The 13,471-nt window shown below is 42.5% G+C and overlaps 1 protein-coding gene across 1 annotated transcript; it reads left to right on the forward strand.

The window, feature by feature from the left end:
* The first annotated feature begins 1,235 nt into the window (after positions 1-1,235).
* LOC138971082 (FMRFamide-related neuropeptides-like) lies at positions 1,236-10,217 on the forward strand. Its single transcript, XM_070343682.1, has 3 exons — positions 1,236-1,498; positions 4,944-5,079; positions 8,913-10,217. Exons 1-3 carry the CDS (start codon positions 1,273-1,275, stop codon positions 9,250-9,252), a joined length of 702 nt encoding a protein of 233 aa, XP_070199783.1. The 5' UTR covers positions 1,236-1,272; the 3' UTR covers positions 9,253-10,217.
* The last annotated feature ends 3,254 nt before the right edge of the window (positions 10,218-13,471 follow it).

A 13,471-nucleotide genomic window follows, 5' to 3' on the forward strand; every position in this document is an offset into this window, starting at 1 on the left:
ACTTGTGGCAATGGACGAAAGGTCGACGACCAGATAAACATTTTCTGCAGTTTGGTGGATATCCTTGTAGCCATATAACTAAATTAACCAAATATTACAAGCTATGCGTTTCTTTTTTTGAACAGTATAATATGAGGCTTATATCGCGTGTATTCCGTGGGTACAGTTCTAAGTGCAGGGATTTTTTTATTTATTTAAAAAAAAAATGTTATGCAATTAAAATCGCGCACATATTCAAGGCGCAGGGATTTATTTATGCCGTGTGAGATGGAATTTTTTTTTACACAATACATCACGCATTCACATCGGCCAGCAGATCGCAGCCATTTCGGCGCATATCCTACTTTTCACGGCCTATTATTCCAAGTCACACGGGTATTTTGGTGGACATTTTTATCTATGCCTATACAATTTTGCCAGGAAAGACCCTTTTGTCAATCGTGGGATCTTTAACGTGCACACCCCAATGTAGTGTACACGAAGGGACCTCGGGTTTTCATCTTGTCCGAAAGACTAGCACTTGAATCCACCACCAGGCTAGGTTAGGAAAGGGGGGAGAAAATTGCTAACGCCCTGACCCAGGGTCGAACTCGCAACCTCTCGCTTCCGAGCGCAAGTGCGTTACCACTCGGTCACCCAGCTCAGTTCAGCCACAGAGGCTATGGCAGCATTCTAATATCGTACTGTTATCAACTTTCTATTTTAATCAACAATACACTTCCCGAGTCAAGGGTTAGTACTTGAACAAACCTCTCATTCATGGCTCTAAAAGGTCGACTGTGATAAAGGCATGTCCGTTGTGAGTATGTGGTGCTTGCGCTGATATTATCATTGTTGATGCTGTGTTGTTGTTGTTGTTGTTGTTGTTGCTGCTGTTGCTGCTGTTGTTGTTGGTGTTGTTGTTGGTGTTGTTGTTGCTGTTGGTGCTGTTGCTTTGTTTTGCTTGTTGTTGTTTTGTTTTGTTTTATTTTCGCTTGAGCTGTTGGCTTTGGTGCGTGTTCCCGTGAATGTGATGTTGTGTTTTCCTTTTAGCATGTGTTTCGTATTTGTTTTGTTTTTGTTTGTTTTTGTTCATCATTGTTTGTTAACTTGTCTGGTTGTTGTTATTTTTGTTTAAAGATTTGTTTTCTTTTGTGTGTCGTCTTCTCCTTGTTTCATTTTCTTTTTCTTTGACCCTGTAGTCGTCGTTGTGTTTGTATTTTTCACAGTCGGAAAAAACCGTCTTACATTTTTTCTCTCCGTTTCTTTTTTTCAGATCGCAAGAAGATAACAATGCAGGTGTCCATTTTAACCTACGTGACGTCACTGTTGTCCCTCTTCCTCCTCTCCCGAGCCGCCCCTCCCAACGTGGCCAAAGTGTCTGAGGCTGACATCAAAGGGTTGGAAGATGATGCCAGCGGTGACGCAGATCTCGCCAAACGTCTCAGCAGTTTTGTGCGGATAGGCCGGCCCAGCCATTTCGTTCGCATTGGCAGAGGGAGCAGTTTCGTAAGAATTGGTGAGTAGGAGAAAGGTTGTAAGAAATACCTTACCCCAGGCAGCTGATCGTGTACGCCAATTCACAGATAACACCTGTAATCAATATAACAGCGTAAATAGCGAGAACCACTGAGGTACGCGCTTTCTGAGCTTTACATTTTAACCATACATAACAACACCACTACTTGAACATGAAATACAAATAACTTCTAAAATAACGATAGAACAATAACCTTACAAGACCACAATAAAAAAAGAAGAAAGGTACGTTGTTGGAACGTTTGTTATTGACAAAAGTACGTTACGTATTTTTGTCACCAACAACTTACCTTTCTTCTTTTTTGATTCTGAAAATTGGAACGTTGGCAGTCTCTTTGTTTTTGGACTTACAAGACCACAACAATATCCGACTTTGTAAGAAGATCTTAACAACACACTTCCACTTGCACATAAACTGTGCAAAAACTATATTGCGACAACTTTCGTACCCCAACTAAAGTATTCATTCCCGTGTCACATTAATTGCATTCGCACTTGAAATGCAATCGAAGCCACCAAACTTGCTGCATATCTCGCACACTTTTCGCCGATGTAAGAATGGCTTAACACAAGAAATACGCACGATATCTGAACAGTACAACCTCTCCTGGATAGATAACTGATCTCAACCTTATCCTATCTCAACCTTACCACTGTAACTTCTCGTCACCCCTTTCCCCCACCACTCCACCCCTCTCCCCCCCCCCACACACACACATCCCTTACCCGGCCTCCACCCTATTAATTACCGATGAGTAATTACCACTCAGTCAAGTGGAATAGGTTATCCAACGCAGAGGAGGTAGGCTTGTGTGAACTTTTCACACTCGTTTCATCAATTAGCATTGTCATTCAGCGTTTTCTATGAAATCATTAAAGTATTTCAGATATTGTAGAGCAAATGATTTTTGTTAACACTTTCTAGGTTAAATTTCTCCAATTTCCAAAAGCGTGTCATGTACAGACACGCTTCAAAACGCAAGAAAACAACAAATGTTCACGCCAGTTTCTTGTTTCACATGGAAGGATTTGAATTTGTTTCTCAAGGGAAAACAACGCCGCAGTCAGAATCACACATTTTTACCCCTCAAATTTTGTCTTTGCAGCAATTTGGTAATTGAGACCTGATAAACACAAATGCATTTTGGCTCCTGTACTGGTCTGTTTGATATAAATTATAATTTGTTTTTATTGGGTGTTCTATATATGGACAGTTTGTTTGATGTTTGTTTGTGTGGTTGGTTATATGGTTTTGCTGTTGCTTGTTTTTATATCGCAAAAACGTCTAACTTCCCTACGTAAATCCAGGTCTCAGATTGCTTCTATAAAGAAGTCAAAAGTCAGATAAAAAATGTTTTTTACAAGAAGTGTTAAGGTTGGTATTTGGCTTTAGGCGCATATGACTAAGAAAGCTAACACATGACTACTACCACCCCCCCCCCACACACACACACACACACACACACACATACACATACACTCACAATGAATCCACATAGATGTAACAGACAAATGTCACCACAACTAAGCAGAACCAACAACAAATTGAAATTAAGATTAACAATAAAAAAAAATTCAGAAAGTGTGACATAAAGTTGATTAGTTTCCCAACGGTCAGGATATTGCGCTGGATAACCGCGACAAACAGTCATTAGAAAATATTGAATTAACAAAAATATAAGATGAACACGTTTCATTGCATGTCAAAAATGTCTGTTCCTCTTCACTGAAAAGCTGCCGACAAGAGAATAGATTAAAACAGCAAAAACTAAACCCAACACCCCCGTCGCCTCAAATAGAGAAAGAGAGAGAGAGAGAGAGAGAGAGAGAGAGAGAGAGAGAGAGAGAGAGAGAGAGAGAGAGAGAGAGAGAGAGAGAGAGAGAGAGAGAGAGAGAGAGAGAGAGAGAGAGAGAGGGGGGGGGAGAGAGAGAGAGAGAAAGAGAAAGAGAGAGAGAGAGACTGAGAAAGAAAGAGAGAATGAGAGAGAGCGAGAGAGAGAGAGAGAGAGAGGTAGAGATGACGACGATGATGATGATGATGATGATGATGATGATGATGATGATGATGATGGTGATGAAGATGATGATGATGATACTTTATTTTACAAGAACAGACGAGTGTGAGAGAGAGAGAGAGAGAGAGAGAGAGAGAGAGAGAGAGAGAGAGAGAGAGAGAGAGAGAGAGAGAGAGAGAGAGAGAGAGAGAGAGAGAGAGAGAGAGAGAGAAAGAATCTGACCATAATGGAACGGGAAACTTGACGATCCGAAGAAACAATCACAGCCACTTATATCATTTTCTCTCCACCATAATCGCATTAAATTCGTCCTTCAGACTAATAACGGAGCTTTTCTCCTCCATCAACATTTCTAAAAACCAAATCGCTCTTGTATTCTCTTACCTCCCCACAGGACTGATTACTCACCTAATCCCTCTTTTTACCATAACCGCTTGTCTTATTACCGTTAACGTGGGACTTCACACCTCAGCGCATGTCTTTTTACCAAAATCACATCGGGTTTTGGAGCGCGCCGTGACAGCGGAAGTAGAATAGATTACAAAAATGGTGCTGTCGTTGTTTTCTTTGCTGCCAGATATTTGTGTAATTTGTTTCACTGTGAGAACATCGCACTCTTTTGTTTCTTCCTTCTTCCCTGATTATCATCGCTTCACAAACAAAGAGATCTAATCACGAAAGAAAGTGCTCGCTTAAAAAGAGAGTTAGTACATCAGCAAGTGGTACTTTTATTGCGTTAACCGCTAAAAACGGCATCAAAACCTGCCTTTTGTGGCTCATGAACAAAATGTATAACTACATCACCGTGAGCCATGCATTTAGCGTAATTGTTAGACTGTGTGGCTCATGAACAAAATGTATAACTACATCACCGTGAGCCATGCATTTAGCGTAATTGTTAGACTGTGTGGCTCATGAACAAAATGTATAACTACATCACCGTGAGCCATGCATTTAGCGTAATTGTTAGACTGTAGAGGTACGCAACATAAACTGTTTTGAACAGAAATGTTATTTTGCACGTTAAAACAATCCCACAAGGGCGCGAAAGACAGACTGACAGACAGGCACGCACGTTCGCATGCTCGCACGCACGCACGCACGCATGCACGCACGCACGCACGCACGCATGCACGCACGCACGCACGCACACACAAACACGCACGCACGCGCACGCACGCGCACACACATACACACACACACACACACACACAGACACACACACACACACACACACACACGTTACACGCACGCTGTTATTAATGTTTCTCATGACACAACGATAAGTTTACGTTCATAATTTACACACTTCAAACGGGGTTTACTTTCTGGTACACATACTTGTGCATTACTGCTTTCGCTGGATATCTCAACTAACGGACCGTGTGATGCCATGGTTTATGTTTTCAGGCCGCCCTGGTAATTTTGTCCGTATCGGACGTGGCTACGAAAACAACCCTGAGGACCTGGGCTATGACATGGACAACACGGACTACGGCGCGGACAAGCGAGCCTCCAGATTCGTCCGCATCGGCAAGGCCTCCAGGTGAGTTGTCGTTAGTTTAGGCAGTTGGGGGAGAGTAATTTAAGTGTTGCGCCCTTACTGAAAAACTATCAGATCAGGGGCATGTGAGACGGGGAAACCCCGTCTTTGTGTGAGAAAAAAACCCGGTAAAAGAAAAGGTACACACACAAAAAGTATGTGTGAGTGTGTTTGTGTGTGTGTGTCTGTGGGTGGGGGGGGGGTAAATATAAATGCAATCAGCTGGCTGCCGGTGGCAAGAGGAGACCTGGAGATGGCTATTGGGACCTAGCTGGGTCGTCTTCGGTCAGTGCTGAAAATGGTCATTTTGGGGGCTGTTGGGCCGATGGATCACAGGGGCTAAATTTATATTTTTGGTATTAGGTATATCTTGCATGCGTGTATTCGTGTTTTCCAAAGCCTGACACTTTCGCTGTGACTTTAGGATCTGTATCGTGCACATGCGCTAGGCAGTCGGCGAAACGTAAAAAAAATGAATTTAAAATCACCGCACACATTGGAATAGTAAGAGTAGAGAAAGGAGAAGAAAGGGTAGCAGCAGCAGCAGTAGTACAGACGATCCTGTCTTTAACGGCCGCCCTATGGACCGACCAACGCGGTCGTTATGGACAGGTGGTCGCTATGGAAAGGTGAATTATACAGAAGAACAGATCGTCTGGGATACGGCGGAGTACTCGTTGCGCGCAGATGGTCGCTTTCGAGAGGTGTGGTCGCAACGCAGGTTAGCCTGTTTTTGGAGAGGTTGAGGTGAATTCGGTATGAAGGGTTGCAAAAAGGCTCAACAATCCCAAAAATAAAGCCTTGAAAAAATAAGGCCTTATTTTCAAAATAAGGTCTTATTTCTTGAAAAATATTTATCTAAGACCTTATTTTGGGATTTTTGACCCTTTTTGGCAAAGGGTGCCTGGATCGGACCACACAGGAATTTCGTGGTTTTTTTTTAATCAGCATGTCAGTCAATGCCGTTCTTGACCTGAAACTCAGGAAATTGATGGGGTCGTGCCGGAATGATCGGTCAATTCACACACACACACACACACACACACACACACACACACACACACACACACACACACACACACGCGCGCACACACACAGACAAACACACACACACACGCGCTCACACACACACACGCGCGCACACGAATCACTAACAACATGCAAAGCAGTAGGAAGCTAAAAACTAAATTGCCAACCGCAAGAACAGTTCTATCGATTGCAACGTGAAAACAATGGCTTTAGCGCCGTTTTAATCCATTTTTACCCAGATTCATGCACGCACTTTTGTCATTTAAATCCAGTTTTTCAATTCTACAATCATTTACATTTCAACGGCACCCATCTATCAAAAGCTCGGGCATTAACTGAAAAGCAATCGAGTAACCTTCGCAGCGGTAAGTTTGTGGGACAAATATTTGAAAGTAATCACACGCCGTGACTCTAGCGAGATGACACCAAAATGCACTAACTGTAAAATCGACAAGTCTGGCAGCGGAACGAAATTCAGATGTGGATGGAGCAGTGAATGCAGGGACGGGGCGGTGTGAGAGCACAACGGGAAAAGGAACAGGTGTAAAGACGGAAAAAAAGCACTATCTGCAAATCCATCCACTAACGTTCGTGGCGGTCAGTTTGAGAGATAAATATTTGAACGCAATCCCGTACCGTGACTTTCGCGAGATGTCACCAGCGTGTATTCTTCGGATACAATCCCAGCACCCGGTAACTCCCGGCGATGGAGAAACCCGTGAGTGTTACAGAAAACGCTGCAAAATCGACATGGAATCGTTTGCGTGGGATTTTTGCAGACAACATCGAGAATAAAGTCTTTTCCTTTGACTTTTACCATGTTGCTGGGGGGAGGGGTATGTGTGTGTGGGTGTGTGTGTGGGTGGGAGGGGGGTGGGATGGGTGGTGGTGGTCGTGGTGGCGTTCGTCAGACAAGACAAAATGATGTCATGTTTGTCTCGGTTTTGCACTTACAAGTACGTACGTGGGCTGCTCTGAAAGTTGTACAGACTGGCCCCCAGTAACTTCCTGCAATAGTGACGGCTGTTGCAGAAACCGCTCAGAAATCGACATGGCGTCATATGCCTGGGAGTTGTTTGATGACGGCTGATGCCAGCATTATTTGCTTGAAGTGATGGATGCAGAAGGCTGGCAACCCTATCACAAAGCGGGCAAGGCCTTATCACGTGATGGGAGGCTTGGGAGACATGCACATAGTGCTGTTACACTGTCAGTTCCTCCCTGTATCGGGGCTGGGGGAGGGGAGAGGAGGGCAGAGAGAAGCCAGGGAAGGAGGGTGGGGAGGGGAGGGCAGGGCATATGAGAGAAAGGGCAAAAACAAGGGAAACAGGGAAGGGACGAGGGGTCCCAAAGTAGGTTTTAATGATCGCGGATGGATCACCTGGCTTCTGGTTATTGACTGCTAGTGACGATATAAACAAGAAACACTGCGCTTGTGAATTTTTGTTTTATCATTGCATCTTGCTAAAAGTCCCATTTATTAATGGTACAGTCCTGCGGTTAATACAATTTGGCTTAAAAGTATGATCTAAGATCAGCCAGGATTTAACATGGCAAAAGATCATCCTTTCACTCGGACAATTGTTTTTGATGAAGTAATTTTTCAAATTGCAACTAGTGCCGTTAAGAAATTAATTTATGAAATCCCCCCCTGCACAGAAAGATACACTTAAGACTATTGAAGGTTAGTATTTGTCCAAACGGAGGGACGGTCTTATTCCATGTACAACCTGGCCAGATCTGAGATGGTCAAATCGCCAACACGGTTTTAACATAGAGGGGGAATCGAGACGAGGGTCGTGGTGTATGTGTGTGCGTCTGTCTGTCTGTGCGTGTGTGTGTGTAGAGCGATTCAGAGTAAACTACTGGACCGATCTTTATGAAATTTTACATGAGAGTTCCTGGGTATGATATCCCCAGATGTTTTTTTCTTTTTTTCGATAAATGTCTTTTATGACGTCATATCCGGCTTTTTGTAAATGTTGAGGCGGCACTGTCACACCTTCATTTTTCAATCAAATTGATTGAAATTTTGGCCAAGCAATCTTCGACGAAGGCCGGACTTCGGTATTGCATTTCAGCATGGAGGCTTACAAATTAATTTATGACTTTGGTCATTAAAAATCTGAAAATTGTATTAAAATTATTTGTTTTATAAAACGATCCAAAATTACTTTTATTTTACTCTTTATCATGTTCTGATTCCCAAAACATATAAATATGTTATATTCGGATTAAAAACAAGCTCTAAAAATTAAAAATATAAAAATTATGATCAAAAATAAGTTTCAGAAATCGATTTAAAAACAATTTCATCTTATTCCTTGTCGGTTCCTGATTCCAAAAACATATAGATATGATATGTTTGGATTAAAAACACGCTCAGAAAGTTAAAACGAAGAGAGGTACAGAAAAGCGTGCTATGCAGCTAGCACAGCGAAACCACTACCGCGCTGAACAGGCTCGTCAGTTTCACTCCGTTATGCACAAGCGGCGGACTACGGTCATTGTGAAAAAATACATTGCGTTCAGTTTCATTCTGTGAGTTCCACAGCTTGACTAAATGTAGTAATTTCGCCTTACGCGACTTGTTGATTCTTCATTTACCATTAGTTTTTGACTGTTATGTATCTCGTTTGTCCTCTTTAAAGACTGATAGTTCTTGTGAATGTTTCGTTTTGTTTATCATCAAACGTTCCATAAACGTAGCCTCTCTTGTTTTATTCTTGATATTGGAGCGTAACGTAGCAGTCTATTTGTTCTCGATTTTTGATGGTCGTTCACAACTTACTCTTTCTCTCTTCCAGATTCGTGCGCATCGGCAAATCCGACCAACAGGACCCAGAGAGCTTCAACAAGCGCCAGTCTTCTTTCGTCCGTATCGGCAAGAGCGACCCCTACAGTAGCCTGGAGAACGAAGACCTCAACAAACGCGCATCCTCCTTCGTTCGTATCGGCAGAATCCCCTCTTCCGCTTTCGTCCGCATCGGCCGGGACCCTAGCGACAATTCCGGTGAGGCGGAAGACTTCGGAACCTTCGACAGGATCGCTCGCATGGGCCAGTCCTCTTTCGTCAGAATTGGCAAGCGAGAGGCAGATCCGGAAAGGATGGATTTGGCGCATGCGCAGAGAGCTCTAGACCAGTGAGAAACCTGGCCTAAGCGGTAGCGAGGAGTCTGTTCCGCTATTAGCTGCTGTACTGCACTGTGCCGTCCGAGTGATATTCTTAGGTACGTTTGATTTCCAACTGTTCGAGGGGTCTCATAAACAAAGAAGCGCTGTTGTTTTATTGATAAATTAAAGACCAACAAATTCAGAAAAAAAGTACGATGGGAATTTATTCTTTAAAGTAATAATTTGTTTCTTCTTCTGTATTCCCGTCTATAAAAGTAAAAATAAAAAAAATGTCTGAAAAATACTTTCTTCCATTGTTTCTTCCAACAAATCAGAAACATGGACGGCCACTTTTGTCTTCTGTAACTTCGTCAATAAAAGCAGAAACATTAATGGTCAAAGTATAAACGCGGTTTTCCTTCATTTCCAAACTCTGTTGGATAACCAGTCACCATTGTCCAATCATTGCTTCTTTTCCACAGTTGGAGAGAATCTGTAACATAAAAGGACAGTTGATATATATATATATGTTCAGTAGGATTTCTATGAAGATGAAACGGAATATTTAAAAGGGAACCAACATCGCTAACACACACACACACACACACAAACACAAACACACACACACACACACACACACACACACACACACACACACACACACACACACAAGTTTAAAAAAATAAAAAAAACCAATACCACTCACAACCAAAGGTTAACTCACTTTCGAACACGGACATATATTTATTAAACATATTTTTAGTTGACGTTAACATTTTAAAACAGAGACGCAATAATTCATGTTAGAAAGGCTAGACATACAACTTTATAGTCTGTTTCTGTGTTCACGTTACAATCACTATTTATCAGACTGGATGAATGGTCATCGGAAGGAAGAATCTGTGTGATTTTTTTTCACCAAGACATTATGAATTTGTAAGTAAGATTAATATCACCCCTGTAAAGAAAAGGAAATGTGATTAAACAATGTGATGGTTCGTATTTTAGTGTGTGTGTGTGTGTGTGTGTGTGTGTGTGTGTGTGTGTGTGTGTGTGTGTGTGTGTGTGTGTGTGTGTGTGTGTGTGTGTTTGCGTGTGTGTGTGTGTGTGTGTGTTTGTGTGTGTGTGTGTGTGTGTGTGTGTGTGTGTGTGTGTGTGTGTGTGTGTGTGTGCGCCAGTTGGTCTCAGAAGCTGATCGTATATGGATCGCTCCCTGTATGTCTCTGTCTCTGTCACACCCTCTATGTGTCTGCCTCTCTCTCACTCCCGCTGTCTCTCTCCTTGTATCTATCTCACTCTCTCTGTCGATCACTTGTGTCTCTCTCTGTCAAACAGTCTCTGTCTCTCTCTATCTCTCCTACACTCCCTCTCCTTCTCTCCTCCTCTTTCCTTCTCTCCCTCTCTATCCCCCTTCCACCCCACATCTTATCCGAAGATATTTGAACAGCAAATGCGTGTGCTGGCCGATGTGAATGCGTGATGTATTGTGTAAATAAATTCCATCTCACACGGCATAAATAAATCCCTGCGCCTTGAATATGTGCGCGATATAAATTGCATAAAAAAAATTATAAAAAAAAATCCTTGCGCTTAGAACTGTACCCACGGAATACGCGCGATATAAGCCTCATATTGATTGATTGATTGATTGTGCTTATGTATTAAGCTCTTGAGAAAACTCTCTGAGCATGCATTCACACACCCACACAATACTATCAGTTGTACACACTATAATGACCCTTAAAACACGTTAATAGATATAAACTCTGATGTCTTGTGGAATCCTGAACCCATAATGAGCACATACTTACTATGGTTTAACCTAATTGCAGCTTTTACTATGTTTTGGCAAAGCAAAAACCTACGTTGCAAGAAAAGGCTTCTTGGCCATTTCTGGTACCAGTGCTTGTCCCGAAATAATTGAAATGATGAATTACAGTAGGAAAGTGTCTTTTAAAGTAAACAAAAATTAATAATTCGAAAAGACACAGAAATCATGTTTAAAGATCACCGAAACTAACCTTCCCGAATCAACACACTTGCACACACGCCTTCATGTTGGAGTCGTTACAGCTTTTGACATTAATAGATGGCTTTTAAACCAGTTCACGTTAAGTTTACTTGGCTCACACTGATCGTTTCACAATATTTGGCACAACGCGTTATTGAAGGGGTCATACGCAATCAGCATAAGTGCTGTTGACGTTCTCAGAAACTACCCTTTTCATATCCGGTTCTTTAAATACACATAAACGAACGGGAAACATCTGCATACCCTGAGGCAGTTTGTTAACTAACCTACATTACACTGCAAGGCACAGTCCGTCCCATGACATCAGTCTGCTGTTTGTCGACCATCTCAGATCTGCCCAGGCATGGGACAAGAACATCTCTCCACTTTGACACATACTCAACATCAGCATTCTGACTGTTTCATTTGCAAAGTGGAAGTGTTTTGATGAATTGATTTCACGGATTGTCACTAGTATCCATTAATAAAAACTAATTGCGAAAACAAACCCCACTCTGCACAAAACGCACCCAGACCGTTGCTTTTTGGTATGTGTCCAAGTGGAGAACAAAACCCCAAAATAAGATCAATCGGGACTCACTCGGGAGTTCTTAGGTAAAAACTGCAAATGATACATGTGTTTTCTGCAATTAGGCGTGACATCGAGTAGTAATGGTAATGTTATCTTGGAGTCCTGTTTCGGACAAAACCACTGCAACTTATGGGTGCTTTTGGTTATACTTGTTTCAGTTTGGGTTGGGCCGATTTGATTCTGGTCCTTCCCATGTATGACTCCCTATCTGTCTTTCCGTCCGTGCGTCTATCAGCTTGTCCGTCCGTCCGTCCGTCTCTCTGTCTGTCCATCCATTGTCCCTCGGACTATCTGTCCGTCTTTTCATTGTTCATCGGTCTGTTTGTCCGTTTGTCGATCTCTTTATCCGTCCGCCTACCTGTCTATTTATCCATCGTTTTGTCCTGTGTTATGTCTGTCCGTCCATCCATTGTCCTTTGGTTTATTTGTCCATCCGTTCGTGCCTTGGGCTGTCTGATTGTTCACCCCTCCCCCTGTCTCTCTACTTTTCCATCCATTTGTCCATCGACCTGTCTGTTTGTTCATCCACTCGCCTGTCTGCAAGCCTACATGTCTGTATGTCCTTGAAAGATCGATACCTCTAATTCCAATCTACAACAACTTTCATGTTTGTTCATTCGCTCTCCTATCTGTAAACCTACATGTCTGTATGTCCTTAAATGATCGATACCTCTAATTCCAATCTACAATACTTACTTTCATGTTTGTTCATTCGCTCGCCTACATGTAAGCCTACATGTCTGAATACATGTCCTCAAGAGATCGATACCTCTAATTCCAATCTACAAAATTACTTTCATTCGGGAATCGACGCATCAGTACTCGTGAAGAAAGCCAGACACGACAGAGTAGCGCCAGCCCCCTTCCACGCTCCTCCAAGTTTCAGCAACAAGCGAGATGTATGATCATGAAGGAGATGTCAAATTTCTTGGTCCATTCATCATCGGGGCAGCGAGACACCGTCTGGACAAGAAGACACTACACTATAATCAGGGTGTGTTACTAATAGACAACACTCTACACTAAACAGCCACTGATACTAATCCAATATCCCCCCCTTCAGGAGTATACGGTGCGGTATGGGGGCTGTAAACCTCTCGTGTTAGTGGATAATTGGCTCAAGTGAGCGATGCTGGTCATACCCGCCTGTACCCATGAAAATATTATAGAAGTGAAAGGGTCAGATGTAAATGCGAACTGGAGGCGACAGAGCTAGAAATATAATGTTCGTTGAGAACCCAATCCCGTGTAAAGGGTTGTGCACACCAAGAAAATGATGATTGCAAGGTTTAAATGTTAAAGATTCTAACCTTCACGTGAAGACAGTTTGTCCCACTGTCTCAGATCTTGCCAGTCGTTTACGTTGGACAACATCATTCCTAAACTTGGCCAAATACCAAAAATCAACACCCTCACTGCTTGCTGTGGTGAGTTGGAAGTTTTCGATGAAACAGTTTCTTAAAAAACAATTGATATGGGTCTTTTACTAAATAATTAATCCAATAAAATGTATATAAAAGAAACAAAAAGACATTCACACTGTACACAAAGAGCACCCAGGCTGTTCACTTTTGGTTGTAGACATGCAGGCGTGTTGGTGTCCAAGTGACAGGGTGCTCTTATTCCATGTAACACCGCGGACCGAGCTT

This window comes from Littorina saxatilis, linkage group LG7 (genome assembly GCF_037325665.1).
Source record: "Littorina saxatilis isolate snail1 linkage group LG7, US_GU_Lsax_2.0, whole genome shotgun sequence".
Taxonomy (NCBI): domain Eukaryota; kingdom Metazoa; phylum Mollusca; class Gastropoda; order Littorinimorpha; family Littorinidae; genus Littorina; species Littorina saxatilis.